At 39.8% G+C, this 19,113-nt stretch overlaps 1 protein-coding gene across 4 annotated transcripts in view; it reads left to right on the top strand.

Moving 5' to 3' along the window:
• Positions 1–12,359: 12,359 nt before the first annotated feature.
• Positions 12,360–19,113, top strand: part of LOC131050246 (uncharacterized) — a 97,507-nt gene continuing 90,753 nt past the window's right edge. The window contains exons 1-3 of one of the 4 annotated variants that reach the window (XM_057984431.2): positions 12,360–12,504; positions 12,626–12,701; positions 12,781–12,871. In XM_057984431.2, the coding sequence (XP_057840414.1) occupies positions 12,789–12,871 (83 nt within the window). In that variant the 5' untranslated portion in view covers positions 12,360–12,504; positions 12,626–12,701; positions 12,781–12,788. The other 3 variants (XM_057984434.2, XM_057984432.2, XM_057984433.2) reach the window with 3 other exon arrangements.

The following is a 19,113-nucleotide window of genomic DNA, read 5'->3' as shown; positions in this document are numbered from 1 at the left end:
CCAGAGTGAATAACACAACCTATCCCGGTTATACCAGGGTTGCCCCAAGAGGCTCCATCGAAATTGAGCTTGAACCAGCCTTAAGGCAGGGGAACCCATTCACACTTACTTCTATCGGATAAGTTGTGCTTATCTCCTAAACCAATATACATGGGGAGGATGATACCAATCCATTTATTCCTAATTGATTCATCCCTGAGAGAGAATTTTGTGTGCTTCAGAGGGGATTTCCTCATAAAATTATAAGCAATCTCAATAATGGATGCCTCAATTTTGACAATCAGAGATTCCAAGCTGAGAGCCTTACCTTTGAAGATTCTTCTATTCCTTTCTTTCCATACTTCCCAAAGGAGGATCGAGGGAGATATAATCCAGATGTGGCCATAGCGCCCAAAATTTTGGGATACAGGCCAGCTCTGAAGAAAAAAGAGGAGGTCTTGTTGACAGGTCAGACTTAAATTGAGTCTATTAAGTAGCCAATGCTAGCATGATGCTGTGAAATCACAATTGAGTAACAGGTGGTCCACCTCTTCCTCGCTTTTGCAACATAAAGGGCACCTTGAGGTGCCTGCAAATCCTAGTTTCCAAAAATGCTCTTTGGTGAGGAATCTCTTTTGAAGAGCAGTCCACATAAAGGTTCCAACTTTTGGGGAGCATGCCTTGTGCCATCATAAGGATAGAGGGAGATTGGAAGTCGACTTGGTTTCTAACTTATGTGCTGCTTTATAGCCCCATTTAACACTGTATTCCCCATTTGGGGAACCAAGCCAGATCAGATGGTCTTGGCTTGAGTTGAATAACAGTTTTCTAGACTTAAGGATAGAGATAAGTAGATAACAACTTCTTTGGCTGGGGGGGATACTAAGAGGGGCTTCCAGACCCATCCTAAAGCTGGATCTAATTTAGGGAAGGAAACATAATCTTTGACACGGGTCCCTAAAGATAGCTCCAACTCTTGCTTTAAGGAATCATTGTGGATTAGGCTGCGAAGAGGGGGGTATCCACCTCAGAAGTCCTCCCAGAATAAAGCTTCATCGCCTGTACCAATATTCCATGAGAGTTGTTTAGAGAGGAATTCTCTGCAATAGGAAATGAAATTCCATATTCTAGAACCTTTGGGTAGGAGAGAGGCTCTAAAGTTGCTGGTTGAATCGGAACTACCTAGATACCTATTTTTAACTATTTTAACCCATTTCAGATGTGTTTCTTTGTAAATTTTCCATACTAATTTGGCTCCAAGTGCCCTGTTTTGACTATCTATATTCCTGAAGCCTAAACCTTTGTTCATTTTAGGTAGACAAAGAGCATCCTATGCTATTAATGCATACTTCTTTTTATCTCCTAGTCCTTGCCATAGAAAGGATCTCAAGATCCTTATAAGTCTATCTCAAATGTAGCCAGGGATCTCTAGGTAGGACATGTAATATTGAGGGATTGTTGAGAGGACTGAACGGATCAGAACAATTCTACCTGCTAAAGATAGCCATTTGCCTTTCCAAGATTTCAACTTTGAATCCAATTTGGCTAGAACACTATCCCAAAGCTTGGTCACTCTAGTCCATTTATCCAGTGGGAGCCCTAGGTATATGCATGGAAGGGATCCTGACTAGAAGCCTAGAACCCTAAGAATATCCTTTTCTACATTGGCTTTGGTATTAAGAAAAAAGACCCTGGTTTTGGTTTTGTTTACCTCCTGAACCGAGGCTCTCTCATACCATTCCAAAATTGTTTTGAAGTTTCGGGCCTAAAAAAGGGAACTATTCCCTAGCAGTAATGTGTCATCTACAAATTGTTGGTGAGTTACAGGTTCGACATTGCTTGTAACTCTGATCCCTTCTAGGTTGCGAAGTTCTTGAGATTTATGGATGGTCCTACCTAGGCCTTCTGCCATGATAATGTATAAAAAGGGGGAGAGGGGGTCTCCTTGTCTCAAGCCCCTAGAGCGTTCAAAGAAGCCCTGTGGGGAACCATTAACCGTAATAGAGAATTGGGGGGTAGAGATGCATGCATAAATCAGGTTAATCCAATTTTTATTAAAGCCAAAGGCTAAAGTTTACAATGATAATAATTACGTGAATGATTTCCTATATTTGTGCACACCTTAGTTGAAATCAAAATTAACCCCTTGTAAGACCCAAATTTGTAAGATGGTTTAATTTAATAAAATATTAAGCTAATTTATATTAGTTTATAAAATTATTTTAAATTTATGAGTGAGCCTCAATCCTACATTTTGCATCTACAAATATAAAATAAAATTATTTTAAAAATCTTAATTTCCTTTTTTTGTGCACACCTTAGTTGAAATCAAAATTAACCCCTTGTAAGACCCAAATTTGTAAGATGGTTTAATTTAATAAAATATTAAGCTAATTTACATTGGTTTATAAAATTATTTTAAATCTATGAGTGAGCCTCAATCCTACATTTTGCATCTAAAAATATAAAATAAAATTATTTTAAAAATCTCAAGGTTATAATTATTGTTGCATAATTTACTTTAAGCAATACAAATTTACAATACTTAAGGTTATATATAATTTGACATAAATTTAATTTAAATAATAATAATTATCAATTTTATCTAAGAGTAATTTTATTGTTTATCCCAAGCATTAGAGTTAAGATTGAGGTTATAATTAAAATAAAGGTTATAATTAATTTTGCATAAATTTGATTTAAATACTATAAGTTTATAATAATAATAATAATTAATAATTATGGCCTAATGGGCTTCTGAGGGCTAATCCCCAGAGGAAGGGTGAATCAAGACAAGAATGGGCCCCGCCAGATAAAGGTTGGACAAAGGTTAATTTTGATGGCGCTTTGAGGGGTAACCGAGGGGTCTCTGGAGCTGGGGTGATAGCTCGAGATGATTGTGGCAATATTCTAGCCATAGGAGCTAAAAGATTGGTGGATGGATCGAACAATGCTGCTAAGTGCCAAGCAGCATTAGAAGCCATTCTCATGGCTAAGAACTTGGGAGTGAAGAAACTCCATTTGGAGGGTGACTCTTAGATTGTAGTGAATGGGATTGCTAGAAGTCGATTGGAGGCGTGACACTTAGACAAGTACGTTCAAAGAATGAAACTTCTTTTGTGTGGGTTTGAATATTTTAAGGTTGTTAGAGTAATTGGGTCTTTACTTGATTAATTAAACTTTATTTGTTTAATTCTTTAAGTTTCCAATTATCTCTTTTTGGAGAGGAGTTTTTTTCCACTGGGTTTTCTCCTTTGTCTCCGTTGTATAGAGATTTCATTGTATTTGGGTACCTGATCAGGCCTTGTTGCCGGGACCCATCTTTCATGCTTTCAGTAGTTGTTCTAGGTTTTAGCTTCTCCCTAAGTCTAGCTTAAGGGGGGGTGTTAGAGTAATTGGGTCTTTACTTGATTAATTAAACATTATTTGTTTAATTCTTTAAGTTTCCAATTATCTTTTTACACATAAGCTAACATTAGGTGCATATAATTAATTATTTTAATTAATTATTATGTGCAAACCTAGGGTTTTCCCTTTTTAGGGTTTCTTGACCTATTAGAGGTTACTTTTTCTTTTCATTGTATTATCTTTTCAATATACTTTTTCTGGTGAATTGGAGCTCTCTTTTTTGGAGAATATTTTTCCTATGTTTTTCTTGTTCTTCAGATTTTGCTTCATTGCTTCTCCTTGTAATAGGTTATTCGGCTTGCAGAAGATCTTCAGGCTACTGTGGGGTTGTATTTCTCAACTCCTATATGGTATAAGAGCTTAGATCTGCAGCTACCTGTTCCTATTTTTTGAGAATTTTGCATTTGAAGCAGATATGGGGTTTCAGACATTTTTTGTGTACTTAGGATTATGGTTTTTTTTGGTTTTTTTTTTCTTGAGCACTTTGGGCCTAAACGGACCTCACCATCGTGCTCAGAAGACCCAAAAACCCCTATAATCATATAAAATTTGTCCATTTTTGACCCCTGAGCATCTGGGTGATTTTTTTTCTCTACAAGCCAGGCCGTACGGCCCTGGCATGCAAATCGAAGAATTTTTTTTTTTGCCTTTTTATGGCATGTAGGCCGAATTGTTTTGATTTAAAAAAAAAATCAATCAAAACAATTTTTTGGAAGGCAAAAACAAAGTTTTTTTTCCAAAAATTCTGTTGGGTACCGGACCTGACAGTCCGACGCCGTACGGACCTGTCAGGCCGGCCCCACGAGCACCGGCCTCCTTCCGGCAGCGTCTCCGACCGTTTACCCGCGCAGTCAGTCGTCGTTCCGTCGCCGGCCGCCGTTTCGGCATAGACTGCCGTTCAGGCTCCCCGCCGGCGAGCCACCACTTCCCGACCGCGCTCCGCTCCGCCCCAGCACCTCCTCCGCTCGGCCCAAGTGCCACCTCTGCCTGGCCCTAGCGCCACCTCCGCTCGGCCCGAGCCCCACCTCCGCCCGGAGCACCACCAGCCCCTCCTCTCTAGTCCTTTTGAGAGGGGGTTGATTTTTTGGGCCTAGATCGTGCATCCGGAGTCAAAATTTGGCGAACGAATATGCGTTGGAAAGGTGATTTCGAGACGGACCTTGTGGTGGTAGATTTTTTTCCTAGATCTGCTGTTTGACTATTTTTTTTACCAGTCAAAGTCGGGCTTCTTTTTTGCACTTCCAGGGCCATAGAATGGGCAAACGGACTCCATTTTTCGAAAACGAATAGGCGTTGGAAAGCTCTCAGCATGCTCTATTCAGATTTGTGATATTTTTTCTCAAAAATTTCACCAGGTACATGAGATATCAGTTTGAATTTTTTTTGCTTATGCACTACTTCCTTCTCATTACTATGTACTAGGGTTTGAGTTTCTCCATTGTGGGGGGGTATTTTTTTCTCACTTTTTGTCATTTATATCAGAAATCAGGAACACCTAAACTCTCAAAACAAACAAACCCTTCTACATCTTCTGTCTATTCTAAAAGATCACATAATAAAAACAACCAACAAGCAGGTGCAGGTGCAGAGTTTTTTCTTTGTTCTCATGGCAGATCCTTTAGTTGAGTTGTTGACTTCACACAACTATCACACCTAGAAGCCCCGCATCACGAGGCTTCTCAGGTCACGAGGGTTGTGGGCTACTTTGGATGAGGTTCAGCTAGACCTTCACCGTCCTTATGAGGTTCTTATGTACCAGAACAAGCTGGATGAGGCCATGGATTTGATCGCTTTGCATGTCTTCGACAGTCTTTTGTTTCACCTTGATGAGTTGCTTACTCCTCGAGATATGTGGTTGAAGTTTGATTCTCTCTTCGGGAGGGTCAATGAGATTCAGGCATTACAGATTGAGGCAGAGTTGACTTCATTGTTACCTGATACCTTTCCCACTATTGAGGATTTTTTGAACAAATTCAAGACTACCAGATCTGTTCTTCAGGGATGTGGAAAGAACAAGACCGATACAGAGTCCATTCATTTGATTCTTTCGAAGCTTCGGGGTCCCTTTCAGTTTTTTGTCTCTGCTTTCTACTCCACCATGGATGGTTTGGGTACTAATTTCACCATGCCTAGCTTTGATGTCTTTTTTGAGCGCTTGTCTCGTGAGCAGTCTCATCTTTCTCAGTTGGATACGCTCTCAGGCTCCAAGAACAAAGCATTGGTTGTTCAGTCCTCTAAGGAGAAGGACAAACAGAAGCAAAAACCAAAGCAGAAAAAGCCTTCTGCAGGTAGTGAGAATTCCTCCAAGCCTGCTCCTAAGTCTGATTCAAAACCAGTTCCTCCCAAACAAGGGAAATCTTCACAGTCCGGTGAGTCTTCCTCCAAGACTAAGAAGAAATCATCAAACACTTGCAGTTTTTGTGGAAAGGACGGACATCCAGTTTCTAGGTGTTGGAAACGGTTAGAGGCTTTAGAGGAAGCCATGCAGCAGCATCACATTTCCTCACCTCAGGCGTCTTCTCCTTCCACAGGGAAAGGTCATGCTCTCACTGCTAGAGCTTCGACCTCTGGGTCCACTTGGATTCTAGATTCTGGTGCTTCTCACCATATGACACACACTCAGCAGTTGGTTACTTCTCTTGCCTCTTGTGGTATTTCACAGATTGCAGTGGGTGACTCAGTTCAGCTTTCTGTCTTGGGTTCAGGTTTTGTCTCTTTGGATGGGGGTACTCTATAGGATGTTCTGGTTGTCCCTGACATCTCGATGAACCTCCTGTCCATTTATCAGATTTGCCACTCTGGCTCTGGTAAGACAGTTGAGTTCTCACCACATGATGTGGTTATTCGGGACCTCCATGACCCTGATTTGGTTGTGGCTTCTGGTATTGTGGATTTTGCATCTCGTCTCTATAGATTTGATGAATTTGAGCCCTCTTTGGGTATAGGTTCATCTCTCATAGCACATGCAGATTCAGTGAGTAAGCTTTGGCATGAGCGATTGGGCCATGTCAATTACAGATATCTTCAGCAGATGAGTACACAGGCACTTGTTCTTGGGCTCCCACAAATTTCTTGCACTGATGGTGTTTGTCATGGTTGTGTTCTTGGCAAGCATCACAGAGATCCCTTTCTGAAGGGGAGAGCCTCTCATGCTTTGGCACCCTTGGAGTTGATTCACAGTGATCTCATGTCATTTCCCACTCCTTCTTTTTCAGGGGCCAAGTATGTACTCACGTTTATTAATGACTTCTCCAGACGCACATGGATGTATTTTCTTAAGTACAAGTCTGATGTCTTTGATTCATTTCAAATCTTCAAGACATTTGTCGCGAAGCAGTCTGACTGTTCTATTCGGCGGATACGTACAAATAATGGGGGGGAGTATGTGAATCAGGCTTTCAGAGATTTTTGCACTGAGCATGGTTTGCAGCATTGGTTTACTATTCCCTACACCCCTCAGCAAAATGGTGTCGCTGAACGCAAGAACAAAACTTTACGGGAGATGGCGAATTGTATGATTCAGTCTAGGTCCATGGATTTGTCTTTTTGGGCTAAGGCAATCAATTGTGCCAATTATATTCAGAATCGGATGCCTCACAAGGCTATTCGACATATGACTCCTGAGGAGGCTTGGTCTCATGACAAGCCTGATGTTTCCTTTTTTCGGGTATTTGGTAGTGAGGCATGGGCCTTTATTCCTAATGCTCAGAGGAAAGCCATGGAGCGGAAGAGCCAACCACTCATTTTTGTTGGCTACTGTGAGGATGTTAAGGCGTACAGGTTGTTTGATCCTGATTCCAGAGAGGTCCTGTTTCGACGGGATGTTCAGTTTGATGAGCGTCTTCCCACAGTGGATACCCCGACTCCAGTGTCTACTCCTCTACCTACTCCAGCCACTGCACCACTTCAGGATCTTTTTGAGGATGATTCTGATGATGGTGCTGATGATCCACCACCCCCACCTCCACCATCCCCACCTCCACCTGCTCCACCTCAGATGCCCAAGTGGGCTCGCCTTACTGTTGCAGCGACAGGTCCTCTGGCTGGTGACCCTTCACATACTCGTCGCACTCGTTCTCACACAGTGGGTTCTAGTCTTTTGAGTCATGCTATTTCAGATGATCCTCATAAGTTTTCAAAGGCGACAGGTCACCCTGAGTAGGATTGTGCTATGGAGGAGGAGTATTCTTCTTTGATGAGGAATCATACATGAGATCTCTGTCCTCTTCCTAAGGGCAGAAAGATGGTTAGGTGTCGTTGGTTGTATCGCACTAAATATGTTGCTAATGGTTCCATTGATAAGTACAAGGCACGTCTTGTTGCAAAGGGTTTTTCACAGGTTGAGGGTATTGATTACTCCGAGACATTTGCCCCTGTAGCCAAGATGAATTCCATTCGCTTTGTACTCTCTCTTGCAGCTTCTCGGCGTTGGCCTATTTTTCAGATGGATGTGAAGAGTGCTTTCTTGCACGGGGATCTACGGGAGGAAATCTGCATGGAACAACCTCAGGGATTTGTGCAGGATAGTTCTTTGGTTTGCAGACTTTGGCATTCATTGTATGGTCTCAAACAGGCCCCTCAGGCTTGGTATGAGAAGATGGACTCTTTCTTGCTCTCCATTGGGTTCTCCCGCAGTCATTCTGATCACACCGTCTACATTCAGCTTCTTGAGGGTGACATTTTGATTCTTGTGCTATATGTTGATGATCTTCTCATCACGGGTAGCTCATCATCTATGATTCAGCATATTCAACGTGCCTTGATGGATTAGTTTGAGATGACAGATCTCGGTCTGTTGCACTGTTTCCTTGGTCTTTAGGGGATTCAGTCTTCTAATGGGATCTCTCTCTACCAACAGAAGTATGCTCTTGACATGCTTCAGCGCTTCGGCATGCTTGATTGCAAGCCTGCTCCCACACCATTTCAGTCAGGGGTTGTTTTGACCACAACTTGTCCCACTCCTTCAGTCGATTCTACACTTTATAGGCAGTTGGTTGGCAGTTTGTTGTACCTGACTCACACCCGTCCTGATATTTCCTTTGCGGTTGGTCTTGTCTCTCGATTCTCCCATGATCCTCATGAGAGTCATTGGCAAGCTGCCAAACGTATTTTGAGGTACATTCAGGGCACTAGTTCTCATGGCATTCATTATACATCAGGGGAACCTCACATTGTTGGCTACACTGACTCAGATTGGGTTGGTGATGTCACTGATCGGAAGTCTACTTCCGGCTTTGTTTTCTGTCTTGGCTCTGGTCCTATCACATGGTCTTGCAAGAAGCAGACTGCTCATGCATTATCATCTACAGAGGCTAAGTACCACTCTGTTGTGCTCGCTAGTCAGGAGATCTTATGGCTTCGACAGTTGATGACTAAGTTTGGTTTTCCTCGTGATAGTCCCACTGTTCTTTGGTGTGACAATCAAAGTGCTATTCATATTTCCCGCAACCCGATAGAGCATCAGCGGGCGAAGCACATTAAGCTTCACATGCATTTCATCCGTCAGTTGATTCAGGATGGTGTTCTAATTCTGGAGTACATTCCCACTTTTGAGCAGGTTGCAGACATCTTCACGAAACCTTTTGCATCGCTGCGCTATCTTCAGTTGTGCTCTATGCTTGGGGTGAAGGAAGTTGTCCTTGGGGGGTCTTTATGAGGCCTTCCTTCCTTCTTCTTCTTTCAGCATGTTCGTTTATCTCTTTTTGGAGAGGAGTTTTTTCCCACTGGGTTTTCTCCTTTGTCTCCGTTTTATAGAGATTTCATTGTATTTGGGTACCTGATCAGGCCTTGTTGCCGGGACCCATCTTTCATGCTTTCAGTAGTTGTTCTAGGTTTTAGCTTCTCCCTAAGTCTAGCTTAAGGGGGGGTGTTAGAGTAATTGGGTCTTTACTTGATTAATTAAACATTATTTGTTTAATTCTTTAAGTTTCCAATTATCTTTTTACACTTAAGCTAACATTAGGTGCATATAATTAATTATTTTAATTAATTATTATGTGCAAACCTAGGGTTTTCCCTTTTTAGGGTTTCTTGACCTATTAGAGGTTACTTTTTCTTTTCATTGTATTTTTTTCAATATACTTTTTCTGATGAATTGGAGCTCTCTTTTTTGGAGAATATTTTTCCTATGTTTTTCTTGTTCTTCAGATTTTGCTTCATTGCTTCTCCTTGTAACAGGTTATTCAGCTTGCAGAAGATCTTCAGGTTACTGTGGGGTTGTATTTCTCAACTCCTATAAAGGTGACCCACGTTCTCGGGGAAGCAAATGTGGAAGCTCACAAGCTTTCAAATGTGGGAGCGAATGGCTCTTTGGAAAATAACTTTAGATTGTTCGAGGACTTTCAAAATGTTAGTTCTCATGATTTTGGTTGCATTGCTTAGTCTTAGGAAAGTGAACCCGAGTTTTTTTTTGAAATGACTATTTATGTACCTGGACTTGTGGGAAGTTATGGTCCTCATGGATTGTGATCTACGATGATGTTGCAAGTGGCCTAGTAGTGATGGGTGATGATGGAGGCAATCGGTGTGAAGGCTTGGTGATGATGCATGGTTTTTTTGCAATTCGTGTGGAGCAATCATGTCATGTGATGGTGGTGGCTTTTTAAGGCCTTGATTTTGGCTCCCTAGCATTTTGCGGTGGCTGGTTTTCGGTGGTGGTTGTGTGTGCAGGTTTTGGTGCAGAGGCGAGTCAGGATGGAGGCAAATTTTTCCTTGACGACGGATGGGCAAATGCCTGCTTTTCGCGGCTTGATCTCAAGCAACAGGTTGATGAATATCTTCAGGGTGGATGGAGATGAATTTTGGAGGGCAGTGAGGTTGATGTTAGGGGAGGGATTTCTAGTGTCTGACTGTCAGCCTAGAACTAACCTTGACATCTCGTCGTTGTTCGTTGCCCTGGCCTTGCTGGTGGGAAAGTTGGCGAAGGAAGTGCAACGGGTCGCATCTTTGGTGCTGAGACCCAAATGGGCGGGTGGTTTGAAGGAAGTGGTGGCTCGAGCTGTTGTTGGCGAAGGGCTGAAGTCGATGGAAGGACCGTGGCGGAGGATTGGCATTGAAGTGGGGGAAGTGCAGCCATTTGTAATTTGGTCGGCTTCTTGACCGGTTGATTTGCAGGTGGAGAACACAAGGAAGGGATGGAGAGAGATTGTGCAGTATGTGCATGAGTTGGGGCCGACTGAGCGAGTAAAGATTCATGGGAAGGTGACCCCAATTTGGTCTGAGGCTCCTTTGGATGAGGATGGGAGGCCTATGGTACGCCATCGGATTCCACGGAAGCAGGCGAAGGTGGTGGAGCGCGGCTCGCTGTGTGGTGGTAGGCCGAGAATAGTGCCAGGTGGAGGGAGTGAGATGCAAGATGCAAGGCCCAGCCGGGGTATTCCCAACTTCTCAAGGGAGGAGGCCTTGGGATGGTTTCAGTAGATAGGTCCTCGGGGCCAATTGGGTTCTTTTTTGTGGGATATGTGTATGTATATTGGTTTTTTGTAGTTGATGGTCCTGTAGGTCTGGTGTCTTTTTCAGGTTCCTTTGTTGTAATAGGGGCGAGACCCCATGTTGTGGCAGATTGTCTATCTGCTTTTTGGATGCAAATCTTTCCTATTTTAAGCAATATATTATCATGGTTATCGATAAAAATAAATAAAATTAATAATTATGCCCACCACAGTTGGAATGAAATCAGGGTTATAATTAGTTTTACAATTACAATTAGAATTAGAGTTACAATCAAGGTTATGATGCTAGATTAAAATTTGGATTACATTTAGACACAGGGCTAGGTTTATAATTAGAGTTATGATAAACGTTAGAGTTAGGGTTAGAATTAGAGTTAGTGTTGGAATTAACATTATGATTACAATTAGAGTTAAAGTTAGAATTAGGGTACAATTAGAACTAGGTTTAGGATGAAGGTTATTTAGGGTTGAATTAAGGTAAGGATGAAGCTAAGGGTTAGAAATGGAGTTGTTGTTAGGGGTAGTTGTAGATAGAAGTACAATTAGAGACACAATTGCTGTTAAGTTTAGTATTAGGGTTAAAATTAAAACTTAAAGTTATGATTAGGGTTAGGGTTATAGCTAGAGTTAGGGTAAGTCTTAGAATTAAAAGTATGGTTAGGGCTAGAATTATGTTTAATTTTAGAATTAGAATTAAGGATAAGGGTTAAGTTTAGGCTCAAAGGGAAAGAGTTAACTTGAGAGAAAGTCATATCATGGATGACAAGTTTAATAGGCATGCAGAGATGAGAAATGTTGAAATACTATAAAAGGGCTTAGAAGGGAAATGCAAAGTTAGGACGAAAGGTATATAGAACCAACATAAGAAATTCTAACATTTTGAATTAATTTGCATTGATTTGTATTTAGATTTTTATATTTTAAAATCAATTCATTTACCTTACAAAAAAATATCAATAATAAATATGTTATTAAAAGTATACATTACTATGGACTTCATGATTGCATTGATTTGTATTTAGATTTTTATATTTTAAAATCAATTCGTTTACCTTACAAAAAAATATCAATAATAAATATATTATTAAAAGTATACATTACTATGGACTTCACCATGAGTGCAAGTGCTGATTCTATTTAAAATTTAAACTAAATAACATATTAATTTATTAAAATTTCATACATAATTATATATTTATTGTCTCCAACCCAACACCAACTATGAATAAATAAGATTGAGTTTTAAATCATTACTACAACATTTATATACAAAGTACAATTGAATAGGTACTATATGATGAATGTTTTTGAAGAGTACAATAAAATATTCCATTAGTCCCACATTACTATAAGCTATAAGTAAACCCACATGATAAATATCATATAGACTATAAAAGAATCTTGGTATTTTTATTTCTTTTTTCCTATTAAGAATATTTAAAAAAAATAAAAAAAATTCTAGTTGTTCATACTCTTAAAAGAAACGTTCAATGAAATCCACCAGAAACGTACTACGTACTATTAAATCTAATCTTAGAGTAAAAAAGGGCATGCCACCGCCACCGCCACCGCCTCCGCTTCATTCTTCCTCTCCGCCACCGCCACTGCGTCTCCGCCTTAAAACATACTCTTTTAACTAAATTCTTCGTAATTACTCACAAACACGGTAACAGTCCAAACCAACCCTTTCCCGCGCTTTCTTAGTTTCCATCCTTTATTCTTCCATTTATTTGTCTTCTCCGTACTAATATTTTTGGGTTTGCTCACTTCCATGTTTCACTCCGCAGAAGCTATAAATTTATAATTTTCAGCAGCGTAAAATCCTTTTCAAACACATTCAGCCTCTGCCGCAAGATTGGCACAGTAAGGGTTATCATTTTATTATGTTTTGCAACGCAAGATTTAATTTTTAAATTAAATGCTTGGTTTTTTTTTAAAGCAGGAAAGGAGATGGAGGACGATGATCCATTGGACTTTGATCGCGAGGATTTGTCTATACCCCGATCCATAATGAAGGCAAAGCCCAAAAAGAAGTAGGTTTTCATTTTGTCCCTTGCAATTATTTAGTATGTATCAATGGTTTCTTTGCTTGACTATGAAGAAGTAGGTTTTAATTTTCTCCTTTGAAGTTATTTTGTTATTATCATTGTCTTTCGTTGGAATACATATATTTTTTTTCTTAGTTGGAAATAGCCGTTATATAATTTTCTTCTTCTTCTTCAGTTGGTAAATTTCTTTGTTTTGCGTGACTTTTGGTTTAATTGTCACAATTGAGGGTTGCCTGTACGCAAAAATCTAGCCTGCACTTCTGTTGGGGCCTTCTTGGGTATGCTGCATCATCCAAAGTTGGAAGTGTTACTTTATCCAATTTCAATTTGGATAATGTCGCATAGTATTTTTAACCTGACCTTCTATGTTGGAATATTCATTCATGAAATTGGATGAAATATTTTATCTAATTTCGGCATTGTATATCGTTTTTTTTGGAACTTTCATCTCGCTCTGTCCATCAACGCATGCTACTTCACGCAAGTTGGATACTGTACTTCAATCTAGCGTCCATAGTCTGTCATGCCTCCTCGGATTTGAATTAAGGACTTTATTATAAAAGCTCAGGTTCTTTTACCACTTGAGCTCATCGCATTTGCCACTATGTTATAGTTTTTTTCTTGCTCGGTAATATTGATATTTTTATTGATATTCAAAAAAAGAGTAAAAGAGTATTGAGTCCATCAAAACATCCAACCAACCCAACATTTGTGTCCATATGAAAATACAGTACCTGAAACATCAAAACATTAATGGTAACAACTACAAAAAACTGGAGACATCATGCTAAGAACTACTCCCCACTGCACAGTATAACTGCCGTAACAAAAAAACTAAATGGCGGACATTGACACTATCAACAGAAAAAACTGAGAGTCCAAAACAGCAACATACATCAAAAATCGAAATTACTTCTTCGAAGAAGATGCCTCGCCACCCAAGCCGGAAATTGCCCTCGGCTTCTGCGGACGCAAAACCCTCCTCCCCACACCCTCTGCCTCGGCCTTGGCTCTTTCAATAATCTCTTCCAGCTCTTTATCTGCAGCAGGAGCTTCAAGGCTTCCCAACCACGCCATGCCTCTTCCCTGTGATGAAATTTGCATTGACCTCGCGCCCAGCAAACAAAGGGGAATAAAACTGCCTTTCTCCCCTGTCCTTCCTGATCCACTCCTTCACCAACATCAAATCCCTCTCTTGGTACTGCCCATTCCAGAAAAGACTCCATTTTACCCAAGTAATCTCCCGGTACCAATGCCTCCATTACCCATCTAACTGTACCAGTGTTATCACCAACATCCAGTCCCCACGCCATAAGCAATGAATATACATCCAACCTTGTTTTATAGCAGTGTTTAATCCCCTCAAAGGCTTTACTCACAATCAGGAAGTTGCATCGTGGAAGATGTTCGTCCCAAATCTTGAAAAAGCTTCGAACTCTTCTCGCAGTGAGCTCCCCATAAAAGGGGCACAATTGTTTCCGCGTTCGCAGGTTGAAATTTGCCTGCATTTCACCACCCTACAAACCACCACCCTCCTCAGCCCTGCACAGTACCTTCTCACCTGCAAACTTAACAGACTCACATCAACACCACAAAATACACCTGAAAATTGGACACAGCAAATAAAGAATGTCCGCCCATTTAATTCATCATCTGCTGGCTCTCTGTCCATCATAAATGAGCCCGTCAATCATAAAACTCCGCCACCAAATAGAACACTCTCATTACGTAATCTGTATTCGAAGAGTAGCACCAAATAAAACTCAATCTTTAGTAGACTTCCCTAATGAATTTTAAAAAATTAAAGCTCCACAAAATTAATGTGCCTTAGGTCATTGAATCTTAACTCTCCTATCTCATTAAATGTTAATGCCCACTTTGAAAGAATGTTTGCCTCCACATTTCCCAACCTTCTGACATGACTTACTCGGAAGTCTTCAAAGTTGTTTTAATTCTTCCACTATACTTAGGATTGAATTCTGAAGATGGCGAGCCTCAATTGAGCCCTTCATTATAGCTTGACTAATAATAAGAGAATCCCCCTCCAAATGCAATTTTCTAACACCTATCTTCCTACACAATCTGATTGCAATTAATTCACCTGAGGCTTCAATAGTATTATTAGTACCTGGGTTAAGTTTTTGGGCACCTAAAGCCTTTACATCCCCTTTCCAATCTCTGACAATGAATCCCGCACTAGAAGGTCTAGGATTACCTTTTGATGCCCCATCGAAATTGATCTTCCACGACCCCTTCGAAGGTCTCACCCATGTCTCATCAATCTAGGACGAAAGGCTAGATTGAACCCAGCCACGCCCATTAACGGGCCTAACCACTATGTTATAGTTAGTATTAATACAAAAGTTAAAACTAAAATACTAATGAAACTAGATTAGATGTTTACATTAAAACAATGATCCATATATATAGGCACAACTTATCTAACCTAAGTGTGCCTTGGTTTTATTTATTTAGTTTTACTTTTTTCCTTATTTTGACTATTGGTGATATGAGGTAAGGAAGTTAATTTCTTTTGTGATTTATATACAGTTTATTTAATTTCTTTCAATTTTTTTCTTCTTTGGCTTTTGAATTTTTGGTTCTTTTTGGTGAATAGAAAGCTTAGTCTGAATCCTTCTTGGACCTATTTTAATATGTTAAATCTTGTTTTTTCTGAAACATAGCCCAAATGCGTTATACCTCAATGACATCACATGTTTGATGTGTTTGAGGACTGATTTATAGCAGCAAGATGGATATGAACCAAGGTCAAGCTCCTAGGAGTGTTTTCCATTACACCTCAATTCATAAGATGATTGATTTGGAGCTTTGTATTGTTGGGTGCCCCTAGATTTTGAATAACTACACATATCGCTCTATTTTGCGATTCTTCAAAATTTGACAACTTAATTATGATTGGATATTCTTGCGAGCCTTTGAATTATCTACTTTAGGCACATGCAGATATTCTTATAATTTATTTTTCTTTCTTCACTTTTTTCAAGGAATTTGTGACATGACACTCGCCTTATTTAATTAATTTTGATGACAAGTGTTAAGGTAATGAGCTTGAAGTTGTGGAATTGCAGTCTCATGGTCGAGATGGGGTATTGCGAACAAGTCAAGTTCAAATATTGGCAGGTGTAGGGCCTTTGCATGCCTTAGTTTATGAAATTGGAAGTTCTTGAGAATTTCAAAGCAATTAAAATTGAGTTACATGGTTCCTCCATCTAATCAAAGGCTTACTTCTGGCAGTGCTCCTTAGGAACACGTTGCTTGCCTTTTTACCCCTGTCCCCTATAAGGGACATTTTGGGGATGCCTAGGAAATGTCCCCTCGTCATCCCCATTTTTGTCAAAATTTAGGAAACATCACTGAGATGACAAAAATGCTGCAGGGTACATTGGGGGATAGATAATTGCCCCCAAGACGGCCAGGGGACATCCAAATGTCCCCCATTTTTCTCGAGGACGCTTAGCCGTTCCCTAACATACCAGGGACAATTTTAGTTACTTAAAAAGACTTGCAACCTTTCAATGCTTGTTTGGTTTATGACATGCCCACAAGGATTTACAAAAAAATATGAAAATGGTGTTCACTCGGAATGTTTGTGTGGTTTCGAAGGTGTTAATTTGGGCTTGGTGGGTTTCTTTGGTATGATATATTTTTCTTAGGTTTGATAGGGTATTTTTTTCCTTCATCATTTTTGCACCAACTAGTTGCACTTAACTAAGTGGACAAAGGCGCATGTACTTTATTTCCACTGAATTGAAGAAAAACTTGTAACTTGTTTAGATTGGAAACAAAGTCAATACTATAAAATGTAATGTAATGTAGTTGTTTTGCGAGTGTACTTGTACCAGAGATGTGGGGATGCCTCGGAAGCATCCTCTTGTTGTCCCCTAACCCTCAGTTCCACTTGGAAATGTCCCAAAAATTTGTGAGAAGTGACTTAGAAATGTATGAGTTGGTCGGTTCCGAAGTTTGGTCCAAAGTGTGTGGAGACAATCAATGTCTGATACAATACACATAGATCAACACTAGAACAGATCAATCTTACAACATGATCAATGATATCACCACATGTTGATTTACTCATGCTATCACCCCATGTTGATTTACTCCTTGGTGTGTTTGGTTCAAGCGTGAGTCCATAAAGATAATGCAAAAGATTAAGCCACCTAAGATGTGTCAGGATGTTGTTTTGCCAAGACACCAAGACTCATAAGTATCCTTTTTTAGGACTACTTCAAAAGGATGAATAGTAAAACCCATGATACCTCCTCAAATGATAAAGTCAAAGACAAATGACGTTAATGCATATATCAGTTGAAACAAAGCAATTTCATGCAAATACAACATTTCTAGGTGCCAAGATGTCCAAGTAATTAAGCAAAATGTGAAACAACAACAAACTAAATTAAAAATATTTGGGATAAGGTCTAAAAATATGTGCATGGTTAGTTGTGAAGAGCTTTAAAATACTTTCCTAACGTTGCAAGAGCTATGAAAATTAGAGATCTAGACAAAAAAGTTATGAGCTCGGAAGTAAAAAATGAAGACCAGATTTTCACAAGTCATAAAGTGTACCAGCAACAAAATTTGATAATTAGATCTACACCATTGGAAAGTGTTTGGAACTAGCTTTCCGATGATATTTGGTTTGTCAATTTTTGACATCAGATGCCCAAATTATGCCAAAAGGAAAAAAGCAATTCCTTTAGGGCACAAAAATTAGGGTTTGGTGGGCTTGCTGGATGGTATAGCAGCGATGTCGACAAATTGGTGCTTGGAATATACCTCTCTTCATTGAATATGCGCTTGTTCCTAGAAAACTTTGGACTATTTAAGAAAAGTAGAAAACCATTTATTGATGTTGGAAACCACTAGATTATTAAAAAAATGGTTCAGTGGAAGACGGAGTGGTATGTAGGTTTGCTTGGTGTTTTATCAATGATAGCAATTGGTGCAAATTATTGGCATGGTCTAACATTGTCGGTTGGGAAAAGTGTTGGTTGGTAGGTATCATTAGTAGATACTGTTGTGACCATTTCACACATCGCCCCATCAAAATGGGGACCCCCCTTTTTTCGAGTCCTAGCCTCTTAGTCTAGCCTCTCTCTCTTTTTCGGAATGAAATGAGTTACTTCGTAGGGTTTGTATATCAATGTCAGTTAATTCAGAGGTCTAGTTAAGGAGTTTCTTGAAGTTGCCAGCTCCTTGTTGAGTGATAGATGAGTGAATTTTCCCTTATCTTTTGTTTGAGAATTGATGTAAGTATGAGCTTGAGCATTTGAATGAGTCACTCCAAGGATTGAAATCTGGTGCAATAAAGTGATAAATAAATCCGCCTCATCTCTAAGCTTTCTCTAGGTTTTAACTTCATGACTTCAAAGTTTGAAGCGAACTTCAGGTTTGAAGGATATGGAGCGAACTTCATGAGTGAGGGATTTGGAGCGAACTTCAGCAATGAGGAGACTGGAGCGAATTTCACTTTCAAGCTTTCATAGGCGAGGCTGGCGATAAAGGGATGAAGTGAAGGAGTTGAGAACACGAACTTCATGAGTTCACCTTTTGGAGCAAAATTTCCAACTTCATGAGTTGCCTCCTTGGAGCGAAATTTTCCAACTTCATGAGTTGCCTCCTTGGAGCGAATTTTATAACTTCATGAGTTGCCACCTTGGAGCGAATTTTATACTTCATGAGTTAAAAATTTCAAGCGAACTTCATGAATCAAGAAGGAGAAGCGATATCCACATAACAACGAACTTCACGAATTGATAAAATGGAGTGAAATTAACTAATGAATAACTTAAGTGCCCAAAACAAATTTGAAATCAATCAAAAAGCAGGTCGGCTAAAGGTAATTTTTATTTTGGTTTTAATTTGACAAAGTCGGCCTACATAGGAAAGGGCACAACCTTTCACCTTGATCACCTATAAAGTTAAGAGTGAAACAATCAATTTAACATCAAATCAAACAATTATTCCTTCTCTCTTGAGCAACAGTCAGCGAATTTCAAGTGCAGATTGGAGATTTTAACAGCAAAGGCAAATTTACTGCCAAAGATCAGCAACAGCATCATCATAAAAACGGATTTGCTCCAAAGGATCAGTAGCAACATCTTCACAAGAGCGAATTCGGGCAGATTGGAAGGCGAATCTAATCCTTCAACAGCAGGAGATCAAGAAGACAGCGAACCTTTGAATATCAGCAGTTGCTTCAT

This window comes from Cryptomeria japonica, chromosome 1 (genome assembly GCF_030272615.1).
Source record: "Cryptomeria japonica chromosome 1, Sugi_1.0, whole genome shotgun sequence".
Lineage (NCBI taxonomy): Eukaryota > Viridiplantae > Streptophyta > Pinopsida > Cupressales > Cupressaceae > Cryptomeria > Cryptomeria japonica.
The sequence above is the reverse complement of the archived record's forward strand: the minus strand, read 5'-3'. Positions and strand labels throughout refer to the sequence as shown.